This window comes from Xiphophorus maculatus, chromosome 3 (genome assembly GCF_002775205.1).
Source record: "Xiphophorus maculatus strain JP 163 A chromosome 3, X_maculatus-5.0-male, whole genome shotgun sequence".
NCBI lineage: Eukaryota > Metazoa > Chordata > Actinopteri > Cyprinodontiformes > Poeciliidae > Xiphophorus > Xiphophorus maculatus.
This window is the reverse complement of record NC_036445.1, coordinates 12,536,937-12,559,830: the sequence shown is the minus strand read 5'-3', so window position 1 is coordinate 12,559,830 and position 22,894 is coordinate 12,536,937. Positions and strand designations below refer to the sequence as shown.

Below are 22,894 nucleotides of genomic sequence, written 5' to 3'. Positions count from 1 at the left end.
TACAGTCACTGCGATACAAGCAAAAAACAGCATTTAGTAAAAAGATTAAACAAACGTAGATATTTTTGACATTTATTTACTTCGGTAAATATGTTTGAAAAATGAACAAAAAACGAAATTTAAGAAAGCTGATAATATGGGAAACAAAATGAATCATGAAAAACAAAGAAAATATAAAACAAACAAAATGAAAAGTCAATCAATCTCCCTTAAAAAAGAAAATAAATTGGACGGATGAAAGATAATAAATTTATTCAGGCCTAAAGCTGTTTAAAACGATCAAACGGAAATGCATCGTGAAATTCTACATTAAATGAAACAGATGTAACGAATAAAAGTTTATAAAAATGACACAAGACCAACTAAACAGGTCTAGTTATTTTATATATCCAGATGAATTTAATAAATCTTTGGCAGACGAAGCTTCTTCTACTTAAAAACTGGTCTGCAGAAAGAGCAGACAGTGTATGGCTCCCTCTTGTGGCCACGTTGGCTGCCTGACTCAAACTGACAAATACAACTGGTAAAACTAAAGTAATCTTTACGGTAAAAACTATAAATCACCAAACGAATAAAATAATCATAACTGATTTAACTTCAGATTTACAATCGTTTCCACTTTAGTACAAAGCAGCAAGAGCTTCAAAATGTGACAGATTTATGGGAACATACGCAGAAAATCTGTAAACATTACAAACTAGAAGACATTCAGATCACATATTTATCACATCTTTGTGGTTGGGTGAAAAACAATATTCACATGTAAGTAAATTCCTGCTCTGTGAAGACTAAAAAATAAGAGAACGTGTTTTTTTTATTATATTATCATTATGATTTGGAATAAAACTTTGGGTTTTGATAAAGCTTATACTTAGAGTGGCTTCAGTTATTGTGTGCCACCGCGTCACTCAGACAGATGTCATGATTGTTAAATATAAAAAGAAAAGAACAGAGAGCAATAAAATCATATTTAGGAGTGAAATGAACATCAGAATTAATCAGTCAGAATACTGACTGTCTATTCTTTCTTTAACACATCCTATTTTAAAAAATGTTTAATTACCTGCAAAAGTGTAACTAATTTATTTCACATATTGTCATATGGAAAAACTTGTGTTAATTATTGCTGATTTATGGCTGTGTGATTGCTCTGTAAAAATTTATAAAATTTAAGTACTAAAAAAACCAGAATATTCCCTGCAGGAGGATGTTAACATCTGGCCACATCTGGAAGATGTAAAGGTTCCTACTATCGAAGCGGAAGTTGGCTTGCTTATTGTGGAGCGAAGGTTCCCAAAGCAAAGGAACCACTGCAGGTAATCAACAGTGTCGGAAATGGACCTCATAGTGTGAGAACCAGATAAATGGACCTCATAGTGTGAGAACCAGATAAATGGACCTCATAGTGTGAGAACCAGATAAATGGACCTCATAGTGTGAGAACCAGATAAATGGACCTCATAGTGTGAGAACCAGATAAATGGACAATAAATGGACCGCTCAGAGGGGGAAGTGCTTCTGTGGATGAAAACAAACCTACAGAAGTGACTGTGGACAGAATCTCAGTTGCCATGTTAGAAGAACTATAGCAACTGCAATTTAAAACTTAACTTTCAGAGATTGATTTTTTATTCATGAGATTCGCCAAAATTTGATGACACAGTTGAGTGTTCCTCATTGAAGCTTTAAGAGAACAGTGTTAGCTAAAGGGCCAAGAAATCTCCAGACGCTCACAGATGAATTTGTATGCTTCCAGTTTGTCTTCTGCCTTCCAGCTCTCTGTGGCTTTTTTTCGTGGCATATGCAGTGCTGCTCCTGAAGAATGGGGAATCCCCTTAATCCAGAACCTTTAAGACAGAAACATGAAACTCAGAACATTTATAAAATTAAAATGGTACAGCAGCTTATTGACATCACACTGATAACTGTCAGCATCTAAATGTGTTGTTGTCTCTATATGAATGAAGACACACTTGAAAAGAAGTCAGACTCAACGTAAATGAAAAGCTGTTTTCCAAACTTGGAAAATCGGATTTTAAAGGTCAAATTTTTTTGAAAGGACTTTCTTGGCTCTAGTGATCTTTATCACTACCGTTATCTATCTGATACCATACTGTTAGGACATGGTAACAACTTCAACAAATGTCTAAAAGCATATTTTCTAGAAAAGTTACATAGTGCAGCTTCAAATATACATATTTCTAGATCGTAGTTCTTACTCGAGAAAGTTCCTACGTCCATCAACCCAGGACCAATTGCGTCGAAAATGACGTAACCCTATCCAGTATCCATGGTTATCAGAATCGTATTGTTTGGTGTGATTGTTGATAAATTCCTGTGAACAGATTTTATTTTAGATTGTCATAAATCTTTTTTATCTCGAGCTATTAATCAATCAAGTCTATTTGTATAACACATTTCAGAAAAAAGGCAGTTCAAAGAGCTTCATATCAAAATACACAAAAATATGAAGTCATAGAACACACAATAAAAATGAAAGCATTGCATTTTCTCAAGTGTTGAAGCAATCAACATTATAATGTTGACTGAGGATTAAGTTTTTAGCCCGACCTATAAATACACTGTTGCAGTAATCAATGTGACTAAAGATAAACACACAGTGAGTTTCTCTAGATCTTGCTGGGACATTAGTTGTTTTACCCTGAAAATGTTCTGCAAGTGATAGAAGGCCGACTTTGTAACTGTCTCTATGTAGTTCTGAATGCTCAGGTCAGAGTCCATCACTACACCCAGATTTTGGGCCTGGTTGCTGGTTTCTACATGAAAAAGGTGAAGCTGTGCACTGACTCTAGATCACACATGCACACATTTATCTGTTCTAAGCATCTGTTCAGTGATTGGATGGGTTCAGCGTCACCTGGTGACATCATAATGTAGAGCTGTGTGTCATCTGCATAGTTACGGTAGCTGATCTTATTTCCTGTCTTATTTCTTATTTCCTCCTTACTACCTGAGCTAGTGGGAGCATATGGATATTGAATGATGGTACGTCCACACCAAACACGTGTTGAGTGTCAGGCACGTCTGGTTTCCATTCAAAGTCTATGTGAGGCAGGTGGAGGGCAGGTGGGGGCAGGTGGAGGTTAGGTGGAGGACAGGTGGAGGGCAGGTGGGGGCAGGTGGAGGTTAGGTGGAGGGCAGGTGGAGGCAGGTGGAGGGCAGGTGGAGGTTAGGTGGGGGCAGGTGGAGGGCAGGTGGAGGGCAGGTGGAGGGCAGGTGGAGGGCAGGTGGAGGGCCATTGAGGCGCGTTTAGAGCACCTAACAGTGCAATTTGAACTGTTTGGAGCGTTTCATTCTGAAATTTTAGAATGAAAGTTATCTACAAACTCATCTTCATGGTTACAACATAAAGGTGAGATGGACTATTACTGATTAAATGTTTCTGCTGTCTGTGAAAGAACGTTTTGTGATAGTGGCTGTTTTACTAAGTGAGTCGATGGAGAAAGAATTTTAAAACATAACAGCAAAATGATCAGACAGGATGACATCAGTTACAGAGACACTGGAAATATTCACACCCTCACTGATAATCACGTCCAGTGTGTGTCCTAGATTGTGTGTTGACTGTTTAACATGCTGAATTAGAGCAAAATGATCAAGAATATGTCAGGTTTTTGCCTCTCTGTCTTTGGGCTTGTCAACATGGATGTTAAAATCTCCCACAATTATTAAACAGTCATAATTGGTGAATGTAAGAGATAAAAGCTCATTAAAGTCAATAAAGATGTTTTCCACATATGTTGAAGTTTTGTACAGAGTTAGAATCAGAGTTAGTTTATGGCCTTTTACCCCAATTCCCAGATATTCAAAAGAATTAAAATTACATGAAAAGATTTTTTTTCTTGCAATTTAAGAAATCCTTGTGTATTGAAGTAACATTTACTCCACTTTTGTGTTTTCTATTCTCACTTAAACAAAATTATAATTAGGAGACGCTGATTCAATTAGTACGTTATTCAGTATCGTCAAGCCATCAATCTTCCAGAAACTTCCAGATTAGCTTTAAACTTCAAGAGTAGAGGTGGCGTTTTGTTTTACCTGCTCCTCCAGATCATCAATTACAACCAAGTCTCCACCTTCAATCTTACACAACTGTCGACTTCGGTCCCAGTTTGCATAACCTATGTCATATGGATAAATATAGTAGCAGTGTCCCTTGTAGGATTTCTCGTGTTTTGTGCAATGATGGCACTTTGGTCTCACTAGACAAAGGGAAAGAGCATAATAAAGTGAAACTTTGGTAAAATAATATATAATACATATAAATATATATACATATCTAGAAGAAATCCATGTGGACTTATTTCATATTTCAATCATCAAAATAATTCAAGCAAAGCTTTTAAAGGTAGAGTGCAGATCAATATTGAAAGGTGATTCAATTACAATATCATTCTAGTCAGAAGTAGCATACAACAGGGTTCACTAAAAAAACAAAAACAATATTCTCTGAAATCAAAACTTGGCTGTTAACCTGTTGCTAATGAATCAATTTTACTGGCTCACTTTGTGGTCAGAAAAGTGACCTTCAGCACTCTACCTGTGGTAATAATGGTTTGGTATGTTTTGTAAAACTGTTTAAAATGTAATATTAAAAAAAAGAATAATAGAATGAGAGTTTTAAAGTTAATCTAGAAATGTAATTACACCATACTGGGCACAAATCATGTACTGGAAAATTGTCAAATTTCATGAGGGCATCATAAAAGTTTTTCAGAGCATCTCTGTTTTTGCATCGGTTCTCTGCCTCGTCTGTCAATACTCTCAGCTTCTCTCTCTCTTTGTTCAGCTCTGCTTTATCTTTCTTCAGCTCCTCTTTCTCTGTGCTCAGATACTTTTTCTCTTTGCTCAGCTCGTCTTTCTCTTTGTTCAGTTTCTCTTTCTCGTTGCTCAGCTCCTTTTTGTCTTTGCTCAGCTCGTCTTTCTCTTTGTTCAGTTTCTCTTTTTCTTGGCTCTGCTCCTTTTTGTCTTCACTCAGCTTGTCTTTTTCTTTGTTAAGCTCGAGTTTCTTTTTGTTCAGATCCTTTGTGTTTTTGCTCAGCTCTGCTTTCTCTTTGTTCAGCTCCTCTGTCTTGCTGCTCAGCTCTGCTGTTTTTTTGCTCAGCTCGTCTTTCTCTTTGTTCAGCTCATCTTTCTCATTGTTCAGATCGTCAATCTTTTTGCTCAGCTCTTCTTTCTCTAAGCTCAGCTCGTCAATCTTTTTCCTCAGCTCTTCTCTCTCTTTGTTCAGCTCCTCTCTCTCTTGAGTAAGCCTCTGTGGGTTAAGTCCTGCTCTTACTGCGCTCAGGTGTCTGTCTCGGATCACCTCCTCAATCTGGTTCTCCTTCATCTTTCGTTCCTCAATCAGTTGTCTTCTTTCTGTTGTAAGGTTTTTGATACTTTCCTGCTGTTTGGCTGTCATCACATGCACTATAAAAACACACAAATTAGACAGAATGCCAGTAAATTTATCCGTGTCAGAGAAGCATCAACTTTTTCAGTTTCTCTCTCAAACCCTATTAGGATATTAGACAGTATTGTTAGGATAACGTAAGGTAATTTTACTTATATAGCACATTTTCAGCAACCAGGTATTTCAAAGGGCTTTACATGAATTAGAAGGAAATACAACAAACCAATGGAAAGAGCAAAAAAGAAAAAAAAGTATAACTAACAAGACATATTTAACAATATATATATTTAAGAAGAAGTAGTTTGTGATTTACAAACTAGTAGGGGTTTCTCTTGATTATTTTTCTGATAATGTTGATCTAAGGTAATGAGTAGTTTCTCTAGATGTGTTACTCTGGATTATGAATTTATTCTAATTCCTTTTCTGGGCTGCAAGATAATTATAAGTACTCCATAATTTATAAGTCAGAATGAGTTTCTTTGGAAAAACTAATAGGAGTTTATCTGCATAATAATCTAAAAAGTATAATAGTAAATAATGAGTACTCCACAATTTCTAAAAGTCCATCATTTCTAAAACTAATGAACTATACAGATGGACAGGGCAAAAAATGAGACATCAGGAAAAGGCACATGGAGCAACATTAATATAGCAGAGACAGTGAAGGCAGTGACATCAGGGATTGTGTATGCGTGGCCATGAAATGTGATAAGTCTGTGAACAGTTCTTGCAGTCTATGATAAGGTGGTATTATCTAAGCACAAGTCCTTGAGTGATTGTACAGGTGTCTTCGGAAGAGAGAGGGAGGAAATGGGAAAGAGGGCTTTTGTTTACATATCTTCCAGGAGATTTGAGATAGACAGACAGCCAGACTGACCCAGGAAGCCAATTCAGACAAAATGCTTTAGATTGGGTAGATTTTAAATTTTAAACTACCATAGAGTCTCACCAATACTTCTCGGTAGATTTCAATCATCCAAATTAATATGGCGGTGCTCCCAGACCAACTAGCAACTTCTCGAAGATCGATTCCATTCTCTTTGTGAGTTTTAGTGTCCAAAGTTTGCATGCGAGATCGCAACCAACTTGCGTTCTTTCTTACAGCATGTCATTCTGAGTGTTTGCTAGTCTTCCCAAATCCATCACAAATTTGTTGATGTGCCAGGCCAACTCCAAACAGGAGAAATCCTGTTATAATGTATTCAAAAGAATCCAGGGTTAAGGTTAGAGTACTCCCAGGTTTCGGGCCTGATCGCTAGGTTTTAGTTGCAATAACTGAAGCAGTGCATTGACTCTAGATCGTTCCTCTTTACTTCTCTATAGAATAATAACTTCAGTTTTGTTTCTGTTCAGCTGGAGAAAGTTTTGGCACATCCACACATTTATCTGTTCTAAGCATCTGTTCAGTGATTGGATGGGTTCAGTCACCTGGTGACATGGTAATGTAGAGCTGTGTATCATCCGCGTAGTTATGGTAACTAATCTTAGTTAATGTTATAAACTGAGCTAGTGGGAGCATATAGACATTGAATGATGGTACGTCCACACATCCTCAACTACACCTTTAGCTCTTCCTTAAAAACTTTAGGACTTTGACAGGTTTCAAGCTGGGCAGGAATAAGTTGAACTGATTCTTGGTAACACTTCAGTGTCCCTGACTTTTTGTCAACCCTCAGAACTCCTCCTACTGCTGAACGCTTGCATCTCAATGCTTTAAACCTTTAAATACTTGTTATAAAGGAAGCTACTTAAAATTCATTCTGTTGAAATGAAACTCACTATAGATGAATTTTGCAGTCAGTATGGCACAAAGCAACCCAAAACACACCAACAACAGAGAAGTGTGCTGGAGTGCTGATGGCTCCTCTTCTTCTTCAGCTGAAAAAAAACAATGGAATCAATAAGTTATTTATTAATCAATCAATGAAGTTTATTTGTATCACACAACTCTCAGATCAAACAAAAAGATTAAAGCTCAAGGTTTACATGTGACATAAAAACAACTCCTGATACAGGACATGTTAAGAAACTATAACTTCCTACAGAGGGAATAAAAATGTATGCAGTGCATCTGGATAATATTGTTACTTTTTAATCCTCATAAAATGTAAAATATGTATAGAATCACTTGCATGTAAGAGGATGTTTGGCATTGTTGACATTGACTGTAGCAGAGTCACTGTCGTCGCTGTTGTTCTCCATCCTTAACAGGAAAAATAAAATTTAGATATTATAAAATGTCCAACAGCAGATTGAGCGATTTCAGCTGTAGCTCATGGAAAGCAGGCAGGTTCTTCTTCCTCTTTTTAAAAGTCGTCAGGATGTGATGCAGCATCTCTATCGCTGCTCTGTGGGTTATTTCCTTACTCAAACAGTTTTGGGAAACAAGTCTGCTTCTGTAACAAACCTTTCATGCCAAGAAGCGAGCTCTCACTCTGTCTCATAAACATTTCTTCAATTCTCCTGTCCCTGGTTGTAAAATATATCTATTCACTGCATAAGGATTTACACTCTGATGCATATAATATATTTATAATCTTTGCTCTTGTAGAAGATACTTTAATAAATCGAAAAGAAAGAAATGACTAAGTGATCATTGGTATAGAAGGACAAATATTTCAGTGTTGGAAAATATATAAAAAGACACGACAAAGCCTAAACCTTTCAGTTATAAATAACTGACTGTCTCTTCCCACTCTGCATGGACCCGGTACAGTTCACTAATGTTTCTAAAAACATTTATTTTCTCCTTTAAAAAGAAAGGAACTATGTTCTCATACATCTCAGAATCATAGAAGGATATTTTATGGTAGGACTTATTAGTTTTGATCAATAAAATAAATTAACTATAAAAAAAATTAGCAACTGTAAATATCTCTTATCCAGTAATGTCAAGTAAAAGTTTATTTATATAGCACATTTACAACAACATCAGCCGACCAAAGTGCTTCACAACAAACACAACACCATAGGTAGTTAATGATAAAAATAGAAAATAAAATTAAGCTTAATAAAAATGAGAATGATAACATTGGCAAAGATACCAAAAACTAATAATATGAATAAAACCCAAAACAATACTTAACTTTCCCTGCAGTAATTTTCTTTCGTCCTTTATTTTTTCTCTAATTGGTGTTGAAGGCCGGGGATGAAAGATGTTTTCAGTCTGAACTTGATGTCCAGTAATGTGTCATATTTTACATCAGAACAGGATTTGCCAGAAAGCCAAAACTCTCATCTTTTCAGGAAGTCAAATTTTTTATATTCTGCTTTCAGCTAGCTTCCAAACTTTCATGTCAGCAATAGAAAATTATGATTGCAAACAATGTATTGGAAAACAGTGTTTGGTGTATTCAGGCTAAGTTGTACATTAAAAAGTTGAAAATGTCTGATTCTCTTAGCAATTAAAAACACGAAACCCGATGAAGACCTGGTGTGTGTTAGAGTCACGGCAGCAAAACAGAAAAAGACAAATAACTTTGCACAGTTTTTTCTCCAAACAGTGAATTGAGCAGATAATTTTAGCCAAGTGATGATTGAGTTGAACAACAGGATAATCATTTTATCTATATTCAGAGGTGAGTAGTACTAGTTATATTTACTTTAGTACATTTCGGGGGACAGGAAAGAAGTGCTTATAGGAATACTTTTACTGCACTGTACTTTTTACATTCACTCCAGTGATATTTTGAACTATTGGTAATCTTGAGTAGATTGATTTTGCATTAATAGAAAAAGACTTCAGAGATTGGAAACATTTGTTTCTTAGATTTCTGTAATGTATGAGCTAATGTTTATGCAAATGTGAGCATAATTTCAAAGCATGTTATACATGTCACTGTTTACATCATTATTGTTTATTTTGTGTTAATGAAAATGGTTATTTTATTTGAAAGGTTACATAAATGTTTATGTGTATTTACTAATTTAAAACCTTGTTTTCTCTGCAGCATTCCTCTGTTGTAAAGTTATGAAGCAGCACATGGAGTAGGACGTCTGGAGGTGGGTTCAATGCCCTCCACCGCCACCAGGTGTCGCCCTGCTACAGGCCCAGCAGGGTCGCATTCAGGAGGCTGAGTCTGGTTCTGCACCGTCCGAGCGGATGCTTCACGTTGTGGTCTGGACGGAACCAGGGAGGCATAGACTACATCCTGCTTTGCCTTTAACCCCACAGAAATAGCCTTAAATGACAAACCCTATTGGAAACAGCAATGGGCCTCACTGGTTCCTAAATAGATGGAGAATAAATCAATCTGGGAGCTGATTGTCCGCTCTGACCGTTATTTATACAGACCGGAAGGGCGTCCATTCAGCAGGGGGACGGGGACTGAAGTTTTTCAGTGCTGCACTGGGCACAAGGGGTAAACCCACTAGCAACAGCCTTAATTTGGGGTTAATACATAAGCAACGGATTTTACTGTTGAATATTGATATAATAGTGTAACTGATGTCAGTCATTTCTATGGCAACGGGTCTGCGTAGCGAAGCAAACACAGGGACCGAGAAAAATGAACGAGTGGTTTGGAGCAGTTCAAATGTTTTTCTGCGTTATTTTCCCTTTGCTATGGCGAACTGCAATAAATTAAAGATGCCTCCGTCTCTAGGTTTCGTTTTGTTAACGGAATTGTTTTGCCGCTGAAGCGACATGTAAACAGTCGTCGTCTTGTTCTGCGCATGCCCGAAATTTCTGGATGTAAACAATAACATGCAAGGTGTTTATAGTTAGCATTTAAGCTAGCGGCAGTAAACAGTTACTCCTGATACACAGAAATATATGAAAATCGATGTCAATAAAACACTGTTCTGAACTTACAAACATTTTAAAAATGATACATGTCTATTACTTGTTCTCTTAACCCACCTGTGAAAACAGAAATCAGCTTCTTCAGTAATGACTTTGCTGCATGCTCACTTCTTCTTCGATGGTTATTGGCGGTTGGCAAAAAACGGAATCGGTCCATTACCGCCACCGACTGGCATGAAATGTTGAACAGAATGACACAAAAAGATTAAATATCTGTTCATTTAATTTAGTCAAATGTCTGATAACTTTTACTTTTCGAGTTATTGCTAAATAAGACAATAAAATCTAGATTTATTTGAATTCTATTTAAATTTTGGATAAACTGTTATCTTTTTAAGTCATAATTTTTTACAGAGTAATATGTTCTACTGTCTCATCATCCCCAGTTTCCCTGAAACAAAGTGCTGTGTAGCCCAGTATACCCAAATCTGAAGTGAGAAGAAATTGTCTCTTCTCTCCTTCTCTTCCATCTTCATTTACTTCTCATTTCTCCAGTTTTCTTTTGGTTTTTATAGAACCAACATGCTTTCCTGCAGTCAGGTTGTGTTACATCAATTCTCAAACATGCTGTGGTTAAACCACTTCTTTAAAAAAAAAAAAACAATCTAGGTTCAAGTGTATTCCAAATTTTTGTCTGTTTTTATTTATGAGATTCAAGTTTGATGACACAGTTGAGTGTTCCTCATTGAAACTTGAAGAGAACAGTGTTAGTTGTAGGGCCAAACAATCATCGGACGCTCACAGATGATTTTGTTATCTCTCTGTATGTCTTCTGCTCTCCAGCTCTCTGTGGCTTTTCTTTCTGACATATGCAGTGCTGCTCCTGAAGTATGGGGAATCCCTTTTATCCAGAAACTTTAAGACAGAAACATGAACCTCAGAACATTTCTAAAATAACAATTGCACAGCAGCTTATTGACATCAAACTGAAAACTGTCAGCATCTAAATGTGTTGTTGTCTCTATATGAATAAAGACACACTAGAAAAGAAGCGACTCGTAGTAAATAAGTGTTTTACAAATTTGAAAGATTGGATTTTAAAAATCTAAATGTTTTACCAAAAATAGAAAGGTAAGAGTTAATATTAATGACGTTATTATAGCATTTAATAGTGTAGTAACACCCACTGATGTCTTTATAACTGGTCCTAGTAGTTTCACCTTACTTGAGGTAAGAGTTAATAATAATGACTGTTAATAAAGCATTAGACAATGTAATAACACTTGATGACATCTTTATAACTGGTGCTACTTGTTCCACTTTATTTCAGGTAAGGGGAAATATTAATGAATGTGTTATTAAAGCTTGACGGTGTAATAACACTTAATGACATCGGTAACTAGTCCAATGTGTAAGGGAAAACATTAATGACACAATTAAAATGGTTGTTAGTTAAGACTAACAACAAACAACCTTAGAGTAATGTAATACACAAACGTACATAACGTTTTAAATTTTGATAATATCTATTATGACATTTATGACAGACGATTGGTTAATGACAAGTTGTCATAAAGACATTTTAAATTATGCCAACTTTGCATTAAAAGTGTCATTATTTACCTACTGACACTTAATGACAACAGTCAGATATTCATGACTTCTTCATGTTCATGACAGAAGGTATGTCATGTTTATGACCGTGTAATGGCAGTCTTATGCACACCTCTTCAAATAGTGTTACCAAGATATTTTCTAGAAAAGTTACATACTCCAGCATATTCATATTTTTAGATAATAGATCTTACTCAAGAGTGTTCCTACGTTCATCAACCCACAACCATTTGTTTCGAACATTACGTAACCCTATCCAGTATCCATGGTCACCTTTGTATCTTTTGGTGTGATTGTTGATAAACTCCTGTGAACAGATTTTATTAAACAAGTTTATTTGTATACAGTGAGGAAAATAAGTATTTCAACGCCCTGCAACCTTGCAAGTTCTCTGACTTAGAAATCATGGAGGGGTCTGAAATTTTCATTTTAGATGCAAATCTACTGTGTGAGACATAATGTAAAAAAAATAAAATAAAAATCCAGAAATCACAATATATGATTTTTTTAATCATGTATTTGTGTGTTACTGATGCAATTAAGTATTTGAACACCTGTGAAAATCAATGTTAATATTTGGTACAATAGCCTTTGTTTGCAATTACAGACGTCAATCGTTTCCTGTAGTTTTTCACCAGGTTTGCTACACTGCAGCAGGGATTTTGGCCCATTCCTCCTCACAGATCTTCTCTATATCAGCCAGGTTTCTGGGCTGTCGCTGAGAAACAGAGTTTGAGCTCCTCCAAAGATTCTCCGCAGGGTTTAGGTCTGGAGACTGGCTAGGCCACTCCAGAACCTTGACATGCTTCCTACGGAGCCACTCCTCGGTTCTCCTGGCTGTGCGCTTCGGCTCATTGTCATGTTGGAAGACCCAGCCACGACCCATCTTCAACGCTCTAACTGAGGCGAGGAATCAGCCCAGAACCACGAGGAGCTGCTCAACGACCTGAAGAGAGCTGGCACCACTGTTTCCAAGGTTACTGTGGGTAATACACTAAGACGGTTCCCCTGCACACGTCCAGGCCCGTCTTCAGTTTCCCCATGACCATTTGGATGATCCAGAGGAGTCATGGGAGAAAGTTCTGTGGTCAGATGAAACCAAAATAAAATGTTTTGTTCTTAATTCCACTCGCTGTTTTTGGAGGATGAAGAATGATGAGTGCCATCCTAAAAACACCATCCCTACTGTGAAGCACGGGGGTGGAAGCATCATGCTTTGGGGGTATTTTTCTGCACATGGGACAGGAGAGGATGACAGGGCCATGTGTTGCAAGATTTTGAGGAACAACCTCTTTCCCCGTCTTAGGATCATAGATATGGCATGAGGTCAGATCTTGCATGGAGTCTCACTCTGAGTGAGGTTGACAGTCATGTTTAGCTTCTTCCATGTTCTAATAATTGCTCCAACAGTTGATCTTTTTTCACCAAGCTGCTTGGCCCTGTAGCCCTTTCAAGCCTTGTGGAGGTCAACAATTTTGTCTCTGGTGTCTTTGGACAACTCTTTGGTCTTAGCCAGTGTGAGTCTTACTGATTGTGTGGGGTGGACAGGAGTCTTTAAGCTGCTAAAGACCTAAAACAGGTGCTTCTAATTTAGGATAATAAGTGGAGTGGAGGTGGACTTTTTAGACTAACAGGCCTTTGAGGGCCAGGATTTTTGCTGATTGGTAGGTGTTCAAATACCTATTTGCAGCAGGAACACAAATAAATTATTCAAAAAATTATGAATTGTGATTTGTGGATTTCTTTTTATTTTTAGATTATGTCTCTCACAGTGGACATGCAGATGAAAATTTCAGACTCATCCATGATTTCTAAGTGGGAGAACCTGAAAAGTCACAGGATGTCAAAATTTGTTTTTACTCTGCGTAGCATTTTAGCAAAAAGGCAGTTCAAAGTGCTTTACATAAAAAATCACACAAAAATACAAAGTCATAGAACACACAGTTAAAGATCAAAAATCATACATTGTGATTTTTGAGCTAGTGGGAGCATATGGATATTGAATGATGGTACGTCCACACCAAACACGTGTTGAGTGTCAGGCACGTCTGGTTTCCATTCAAAGTCTATGTGAGGCAGGTGGAGGGCAGGTGGAGGGCAGGTGGAGGGCAGGTGGAGGGCAGGTGGAGGGCCATTGAGGCGCGTTTAGAGCACCTAACAGTGCAATTTGAACTGTTTGGAGCGTTTCATTCTGAAATTTTAGAATGAAAGTTATCTACAAACTCATCTTCATGGTTACAACATAAAGGTGAGATGGACTATTACTGATTAAATGTTTCTGCTGTCTGTGAAAGAACGTTTTGTGATAGTGGCTGTTTTACTAAGTGAGTCGATGGAGAAAGAATTTTAAAACATAACAGCAAAATGATCAGACAGGATGACATCAGTTACAGAGACACTGGAAATATTCACACCCTCACTGATAATCACGTCCAGTGTGTGTCCTAGATTGTGTGTTGACTGTTTAACATGCTGAATTAGAGCAAAATGATCAAGAATATGTCAGGTTTTTGCCTCTCTGTCTTTGGGCTTGTCAACATGGATGTTAAAATCTCCCACAATTATTAAACAGTCATAATTGGTGAATGTAAGAGATAAAAGCTCATTAAAGTCAATAAAGATGTTTTCCACATATGTTGAAGTTTTGTACAGAGTTAGAATCAGAGTTAGTTTATGGCCTTTTACCCCAATTCCCAGATATTCAAAAGAATTAAAATTACATGAAAAGATTTTTTTTCTTGCAATTTAAGAAATCCTTGTGTATTGAAGTAACATTTACTCCACTTTTGTGTTTTCTATTCTCACTTAAACAAAATTATAATTAGGAGACGCTGATTCAATTAGTACGTTATTCAGTATCGTCAAGCCATCAATCTTCCAGAAACTTCCAGATTAGCTTTAAACTTCAAGAGTAGAGGTGGCGTTTTGTTTTACCTGCTCCTCCAGATCATCAATTACAACCAAACTTCCACCATCATCAAAACACCAGATGTCACCTTGGTACCAGGTTAGCAAACCAATGTCATATGGATAAATCCAGTAGCAGTGTCCCTTGTATAATGGCTCCTTTTCCCTGCAAGCCGGACATTTTGTTCTCACTAGACAAAGCAGAATAAAGTGAAACTTTGGTAAAATAATCTCAAAAGGAAAAAAATGTTTCTAAAAGAAATCCACATTTACTTATTTACTCTTTCAATCATCAAAATTACTCAAGCAAAGCTTTTAAAGGTAGAGTGCAGATCAATATTGGAAGGTGATTCAATTACAATATCATTCTAGTCAGAAGTAGCATACAACAGGGTTCACTAAAAAAACAAAAACAATATTCTCTGAAATCAAAACTTGGCTGTTAACCTGTTGCTAATGAATCAATTTTACTGGCTCACTTTGTGGTCAGAAAAGTGACCTTCAGCACTCTACCTGTGGTAATGATGGTCAGCTGTGTCTTGAAAAACTGTTAATTGAATATTTCAAAAGTAAAATTAATAATCAAGAGTTTCAAATTTTGTAATTGTAGTTTGTAACTGAATATTAAAAAAAGAATAATTCAGAGTTTCAAAGTTAATCTAGAAATGTAAGTACTATATAGAGGGCACATCTCTGAAACTGGAAATGTCCTAAATCTCATGACGTGATTGAAGAACTTTTTCAGAGCATCTCTGTTTTTGCATCGGTTCTCTGCCTCGTCTGTCAATACTCTCAGCTTCTCTCTCTCTTTGTTCAGCTCTGCTTTATCTTTCTTCAGCTCCTCTTTCTCTGTGCTCAGATACTTTTTCTCTTTGCTCAGCTCGTCTTTCTCTTTGTTCAGTTTCTCTTTCTCGTTGCTCAGCTCCTTTTTGTCTTTGCTCAGCTCGTCTTTCTCTTTGTTCAGTTTCTCTTTTTCTTGGCTCTGCTCCTTTTTGTCTTCACTCAGCTTGTCTTTTTCTTTGTTAAGCTCGAGTTTCTTTTTGTTCAGGTCCTTTGTGTTTTTGCTCAGCTCTGCTTTCTCTTTGTTCAGCTCCTCTGTCTTGCTGCTCAGCTCTGCTGTTTTTTTGCTCAGCTCGTCTTTCTCTTTGTTCAGCTCATCTTTCTCATTGTTCAGATCGTCAATCTTTTTGCTCAGCTCTTCTTTCTCTAAGCTCAGCTCGTCAATCTTTTTCCTCAGCTCTTCTCTCTCTTTGTTCAGCTCCTCTCTCTCTTGAGTAAGCCTCTCTCGGGTAAGTCCTGCTCTGACTACGCTCAGGTGTCTGTCTCGGATCACCTCCTCAATCTGGTTTTCCATCATCTTTCGTTCCTCAATCAGTCGCTTTTTGTCTGTTGTAAGGGTTTTGATATTTTCCAGCTGATTGGTCGTCATCATACTCACTATAAACACACAAATTAGTCAGAAAGTCAGTGAATCTATCTGTGTCAGAGAGCATCAAAATGTTCAGTTTCTCTCTCAAATCCTATTAGGACATCAGGCAGTATTTTTCACATTTTCTTAAAATAGTAATTAATTTATTTTTGTATTTATACTCTGCTTCTCTCGTTTTCCCATCTTAAAAACTTTCTATAAAGTATATTTCTCCTCTTGAAAGCATTTCTTAATCCTTTTGTTATCCAAGGAGAATTACAATATTTATGTTTGTTGTTATTATTACTCCTATTGGACAGATTTTATTACAAAGCTCCATGAACACTTCTAGAAAGTTTTCATAAGCTTCACTAATATCCTCTTTTTGATAAACAACCTCCTGATTCTGTGTCAACAAATCATTTTTAAATTGAGTGACTGCCTCTTCACTCCTTACTCTCCCATATGCGTTCTGCTCTTTATCTCTGGTGGATCAAACTTTTTTTGTCATATGCAACAAACACTGGGAAGTGATGACTGACGTCATTAATTAATAATGACTTAACCATGTCATTTATGAAGATGTTGTCAGTTAAGGTAGCAGAGTGGGATGTTATTGTGCTCGTTTGAATGATTTGAGCAGAGACAAAGGAAGGGGTCTAATGAACACGTGGTGGGCTTCATTCTCCTTTCAATGTCATGAATCTATTGGTGTGATGTTGGGACAAAGTGGCAGAAAGCCTCTGAGATCCCAAACTGCAGGTCATCAGTCAGTTGAGATGGAGTAGATGAAGGACAGACAGTGGAAGAGATGTTGTTGATTTTGAGGGCAGAAAAAATCCTAGAAACTACTGCAGTGGTCTTGTGTGAAATTTGAGTTTGAGAAGGTATGTGACTTGTAGAGATGATGGACTGTCAAAAAAAGCTTTTCCAGAAGTTTTCTGATAATACCGGAAAGGTAACGTGTCCGTGCCTCTCTCAGGGATCTTGCATAGGCCTTTTGGTGATCCCAATAAGCTTGTCAGTGTACAGTTAGTCTGGTAGCAATGAATCTTTGTTCAAGAACACGTCCAGCTGTCTTCATTTTCTGCAGACGGTTGTTGTACCAGGGAGCCGAACAAGAGAAACTGGGAGGCCTGGTTTTGATGGGAGCATGAAGATCCAGAAGATCGGTCAAAGTCTTATTGTACAGCTCATCAGCCTGCTTGAGTGGAGATGCAGTACACATCCTAGAGGAGGTCACAACCTACCCCATATTTTCTGGCTTGCCACATGTGCTGTTGAGCTGGATATCCATGGTTACAAATTCTAAGAGCGTCAGCAGTCTGATGACGCACAGAGCATGTGACAGAAGGTGCAGCTGTCCAGAAGGAAGGAATAGCTTTCACTGAGAAAGAGTAGACAAACTTTCTACAAGAGCTCCAGTGAATGGTGGTCGACAAAGGAGTCCACGCTGCTTCATGACTGAAAGGCGCCACAGAGAAGCGCTAATGTTAAGGTTTATCAGCTGTCCTACTGTGTATTTTAACATAATACTGGTTGCGGGTGAGCAAGGCTCTAAATATAAAGTTAGCCGATTGCCTAACCTTATAGGCCTTAAAGATTCACTTCTTTTATTTATTCTAATAATTTAAAGATTTATTTTTAAAAAGCTTTTCTTTCCCAATTTCTTTTAAGCACAAACAGGAACAAAGGCCATTCAATGTCTTTGTTCCTGTTTTAGTGTCGCAGGATTGGCCGTCTCATTAGACACCTGCTGCTCACCGGGCGAGCTGGGAGACGGTGTCTGTCGCTGCCGCAGTTGTGATTGTTGAAAAAAAACCTGAATTTGGATCCTTTTCCATCATCCCTCTCACCTCCATCAAGGAGCTGAGCTACAACATTTTGCCTTGGATAGAAGAAAAAAAAAAACATTTCTGGGATTTCATGGAATTGACTAAATGAAGTACTTGACTGCATATTTTTTTGTAAATATTATTTAATATTTATTTTGTAAATATTAGATTATTAAAGACAACCATATAGTGCAAAATGATTCAATAATTTTGCACTATATGGTTGTGTTTTTATAAAATACCACTCCCTCCAGGAATCGAACCAGAAATTTTCTGATTTGACCTCATCATTAACTAACTCATAAGTAATCATTCTACTATCCATATATGTAATATATGTTGCACAATCTTATACCTTGTTGCCGTGTTGCTTGCTATAAGACAAGCAACAAGTATCATCTAATGATGGCAGTCATCATAAAGAAGCAAATATGTTTGTATGACCAGAAGCCAGCAGTTGTCAGGAAAAACCCACAGGCGCCGTTAGTCTGTGTTGGAATGAACAGAGACCAGCAGCCGATCGAAGGACGGCACAGCGAAGCAGGACATAGAAAGTGTGCTTACTAAAGGCGCAGTAAACAACCATGGCCTCAGATTTAGAGGAGATTACCGTCTATCCGGCAGCTTCACACTCTGCATTAAACCACTGCAGTGCCTGGTGGGAACCACGGTCCGAAGAACCCAACAGAACCACATCATCTACGAAATGCAAAGATAAATTCCTGCAGTTCACAAGCCAGACATCCTCCTCTCCTCAACTACACCTTTAGCTCTTCCTTAAAAACTTTAGGACTTTGACAGGTTTCAAGCTTTCAGCAATAAGTTGAACTGATTCTTGGTAACACTTCAGTGTCCCTGACTTTTTGTCAACCCTCAGAACTCCTCCTACTGCTGAACGCGTGAATCCCAATGCTTTAAACCTTTAAATACTTGTTATAAAGGAAACTTAAAATTTATTCTGTTGAAATGAAACTCACTGTAGATGATGTTTGCAGTCAGTATGACACAAAGCAACCCCAAACACAGCAACAACAGAGAAGAGCGTCGGAGTGTTGATGGCTCCTCTTCTTCTTCAGCTGAAAAAACCCCCAATGGAATCAATAAGTTATTTATTAATCAATCAGTGAAGTTTATTTGTATCACACAACTCTCAGATCATACAAAAAGATTAAAGCTCAAGGTTTACATGTGACATAAAAACAACTCCTGATACAGGACATGTTAAGAAACTATAACTTCCTACAGAGGGAATAAAAATGTATGCAGTGCATCTGGATAATATTGTTACTTTTTAATCCTCATAAAATGTAAAATATGTATAGAATCACTTGCATGTAAGAGGATGTTTGGCATTGTTGACATTGACTGTAGCAGAGTCACTGTCGTCACTGTTGTTCTCCATCCTTAACAGGAAAAATAAAGATTTAGATATTATAAAATGTCCAATGTCTGCACCGTCCGAGCGGATGCTTCACGTTGTGGTCTGGACGGAACCAGTGAGGCATAGACTACATCCTGCTTTACCTTTAACCCCACAGAAATAGCCTTAAATGACAAACCCTATTGGAAACAGCAATGGGTCTCACTGGTTCCTAAATAGATGGAGAATAAATCAATCTGGGAGCTGATTGTCCGCTCTGACCGTTATTTATACAGACCGGAAGGGCGTCCATTCAGCAGGGGGACGGGGACTGAAGTTTTTCAGTGCTGCACTGGGCACAAGGGGTAAACCCACTAGCAACAGCCTTAATTTGGGGTTAATACATAAGCAACGGATTTTACTGTTGAATATTGATATAATAGTGTAACTGTTGTCAGTCATTTCTATGGCAACGGGTCTGCGTAGCGAAGCAAACACAGGGACCGAGAAAAATGAACGAGTGGTTTGGAGCAGTTCAAATGTTTTTCTGCGTTATTTTCCCTTTGCTATGGCGAACTGCCCTAAATTAAAGATGCCTCCGTCTCTAGGTTTCATTTTGTTAACGGAATTGTTTTGCCGCTGAAGCGACATGTAAACAGTCGTCGTCTTGTTCTGCGCATGCCCGAAATTAAATAACATGCAAGGTGTTTATAGTAACGGAAGTTAGCATTTAAGCTAGCGGCAGTAAACAGTCACTTCTAAATACACAGAAATATATGAAAACAGAATCGATGTCAATAAAACACTGTTCTGCACTTCGAAACACTTCTACAAATGACACCCATCTAATACTTGTGCACTTAACCCACCTGTGAAAACAGAAATTAGTCTTCAGTAATGGCTGCTTTCTTCTTCTTTGATGGTTATTTGCAAACAACGAAATTGGTGCATTACCGCCACCCACTGGCTGAAGTGTGGAATTGAACGACACTAAAGGATTACATAGCTTAAGTTAATAAAGCAAAATATTGTCTGATAACGTTTACTTTTCAAGTTACTGCTAAATAAGTGAATCAAATCTAGTTTAAGTTTAATTCTTTTTACATTTTGCATCAACCGTTATTTTTCTAAGTCATAATTTTGACAGTGCAATATGTTCTATTGTCTCATCATCCCCATAACAAAGAGTGCTGTGTAGCCCAGTATACCCAAATCTGAGGCGAGAAGTAATCGGTAATTTTCTCCCGTAGTTTTATTTTGTGGAGGTTATGGGTTGTGCAAAAACTGTGGAATAAATGTTTGTTTTGCATCAGAGCACTGTGGGAGTTTCTATTTTCCACCTTGAACAGATGAATGAAATCTGAGAAAAAAACCTTGAGGCAACACCCATCCTGCACACAGACCACCAGGGAATCCTGAACTAAAGCTGCACCTATTACAGTTTCACCTCATGAATTATTTAAGTTATTTTATTATACATTTATTGTGTAGTACATTTCTTAATCTGGGATCGGAGTCCGAATTTCGTATGACAAACAAGCTAGGTGGTATGACCAAAAAAAAAATCCTTGAATACTTATTACTATCACTCATACAGCATCACAAAATCAAAACAGCACTTTTCTAAAACATGATAGCCCCAATAAAATCAATTTGAGACTGTAAATAAACTCATAAAAGGGATAATCATATCTTATTGTATTTGCTTAGCAAATATTTTTGGTTTCTTTTCATTTAAAGAAATTTAAGGATTCAAGAATTTTTATTGTCATAATATTTCACAATAGATTGTTTGCGGTACAAAATTTGGACTCGGGTCCCAGATCAAGATTAATTTATTGAAAGAATATATTAATCTTTTATAAATATATTAATGTTGTATACATGTAAACATGATTAGATAACTATATTCACTTATTCAAATTCACTCTCCTCATCGTTGTCCATACTGCTTCTCTTCTTATTACATAAATGCCTACAATAATCCCTTTTTCCATTTTTTAGAGTTCTTCTCACAATGGCTTGAAACCTATTGGATTCAAGGATTCTGGGAGATATGATTCATTTCCAACATCTTAAGAGCTTTATTTTGACTTTTGGTTTCCTTGTCTCATTCCTTTGAACACCATGGATCAATCTTCTTTTAGACCTTACCTCCTGCCTTCTTTACAGATTGGTTAGCAGCCTGTAAAACAATGCTTCAAATCGCGCTGCGAGGCGCCCTTGATGCGCCTCCACATAGACTTTGAATGTAAACCAGACGCGCGAAACACATTTGGTGTGAACGCACCATTAGTTTTCTAGAGACTAGTGGGAAACACAAAAACACGCAAAAAATACAAGTTTTTGTTTTGTTTCGTGGACTGTTGTAACCGTTAAACAATCTCCCCTTCAGTTCAACCTTATACGTGTATATACATTGTTGATGTTACCATTACAAAATAACTTGCAGTTATGTAAGCATTGGCAAAGCTTAATGTGATATTTATATTGAGGTAACTAATAAAGTAACTTGTAATGTAACTTCGTTACTTTCCAAATCATGTAATCAGTAAAGTAACTAAGTTATTTTAAGTAATCAGTAATCCAATTAAAGTTATTTTTTTAAAGTAACTATGCCTCAGTTTCTTTTGACTCTGTCAAAGAAACTGGGCGAACGACCAGAAGGGATATATTGTTGTCACAGTGTAACTTCATGATCACCCAGTCAGGACGGTTAGCAAAGTTATGGTAAAAATACCAAACACTACGCATGAAAGGTTGGCAGACCAATAATAAAATAAGAAATAGGAGAAGGCAGTAATAAAATCTGACATTTGTTTTACTACCTAGAGGGAAAAGCTCACGTTTGGTAAGGTTCAGCTTACACACAGAAATCTGACCAAATTGGCTAAACAGATCGAGAGCAAAATGCAGCGAGACTGATGGTGTGGAAATAAAAAGTAAAAGATCGTCTGCATAAAGCGATGCCTTATGTTCCATATCATTGCTCTGAATGCTGGATATCTCCTTACTGGTACTAATTGCAATGGTGAGGGGCTCTATGGCCAGATCAAGAAGCAGGGGGCTTAGAGAGCACCCTGATGGCTGCCAGTTTGTAATTTAAATGGTTTTGAGGTGTGAAAATTGGTACAAACTGTTGCAGACTAGGACTGCAAAAGGAGAGTCAAAGAGACAACACACTGTTAACCAGCCTTCTAACTTTAAAATATATGGCCGACCTTTAATGAAACCTGTTTGGCCTTTTGAAAAAACTGACAGTAGAACGATTTCCGGCCTGCGACCAAGAATTTTGGCTAAAATTTTGACGCCTGTATTCAGGAGAGAAATAGGCCTAAATGAGGTGCAATCCATTGGATCTTTCCCCTTTTTTGTAATAAGTGTGATACAAGCTTTGTAAAATGACTGAGGGAGGGATCCTTGTTTAAAGCAATTGGTAAGGGTGGCCTAAGCTGTACAGAAAGTAAGTTTGAGAATTGCTTGAAAGATTCTGATGAAAGACCATCTGGACCTGCGAGGGAGACGTCGGACATCTTGTTTTCAAATAATTTGCCTTGCCCTAGAGCCCTTCAGCAGGGTTGCTAATAGTTCATCGGACTTGTCGCTGTGGACA

At 37.4% G+C, this 22,894-nt stretch overlaps 2 protein-coding genes across 2 annotated transcripts; both read right to left on the bottom strand.

Annotated features, from left to right (window-relative positions):
- Positions 1-235: 235 nt before the first annotated feature.
- Positions 236-7,273, bottom strand: LOC102236912 (C-type lectin domain family 4 member M-like). The gene is made up of 5 exons (XM_023331359.1): positions 7,193-7,273; positions 4,669-5,430; positions 4,060-4,223; positions 2,220-2,335; positions 236-1,847 (listed from the first exon to the last, which is right to left on the bottom strand). Coding segments are annotated over exons 1-5 (1,191 nt in total). The 5' UTR covers positions 7,194-7,273; the 3' UTR covers positions 236-1,699.
- Positions 7,274-10,840: 3,567 nt separating this feature from the next.
- On the bottom strand, positions 10,841-16,176 carry LOC111608070 (myb-like protein X). Its single transcript, XM_023330476.1, has 4 exons — positions 15,354-16,176; positions 14,706-14,869; positions 11,966-12,078; positions 10,841-11,072 (listed from the first exon to the last, which is right to left on the bottom strand). The coding sequence occupies exons 1-4, from the start codon at positions 16,108-16,110 to the stop codon at positions 10,925-10,927; spliced, it is 1,182 nt and encodes a 393-aa protein (XP_023186244.1). The 5' UTR covers positions 16,111-16,176; the 3' UTR covers positions 10,841-10,924.
- Positions 16,177-22,894: the final 6,718 nt, after the last annotated feature.

What these genes read in the sequence shown, in the direction of transcription:
- LOC102236912 (XM_023331359.1), bottom strand. An exon ending in TGATTTGTGCCCAGTATGGT is followed by an intron (nt 4,224 to 4,668) that starts GTAATTACATTT and finishes CCCTTTGTCTAG; the next exon opens with TGAGACCAAAGTGCCATCAT. An exon ending in TTGATGATCTGGAGGAGCAG is followed by an intron (nt 2,336 to 4,059) that starts GTAAAACAAAAC and finishes ATCTGTTCACAG; the next exon opens with GAATTTATCAACAATCACAC.
- LOC111608070 (XM_023330476.1), bottom strand. Translation starts at nt 16,110, where the DNA reads ATGATGACGACCAATCAGCTGGAAAATATCAAAACCCTTACAACAGAC. An exon ending in AGAGATGTGCCCTCTATATA is followed by an intron (nt 14,870 to 15,353) that starts GTACTTACATTT and finishes TGCTTTGTCTAG; the next exon opens with TGAGAACAAAATGTCCGGCT. An exon ending in TTGATGATCTGGAGGAGCAG is followed by an intron (nt 12,079 to 14,705) that starts GTAAAACAAAAC and finishes ATCTGTTCACAG; the next exon opens with GAGTTTATCAACAATCACAC.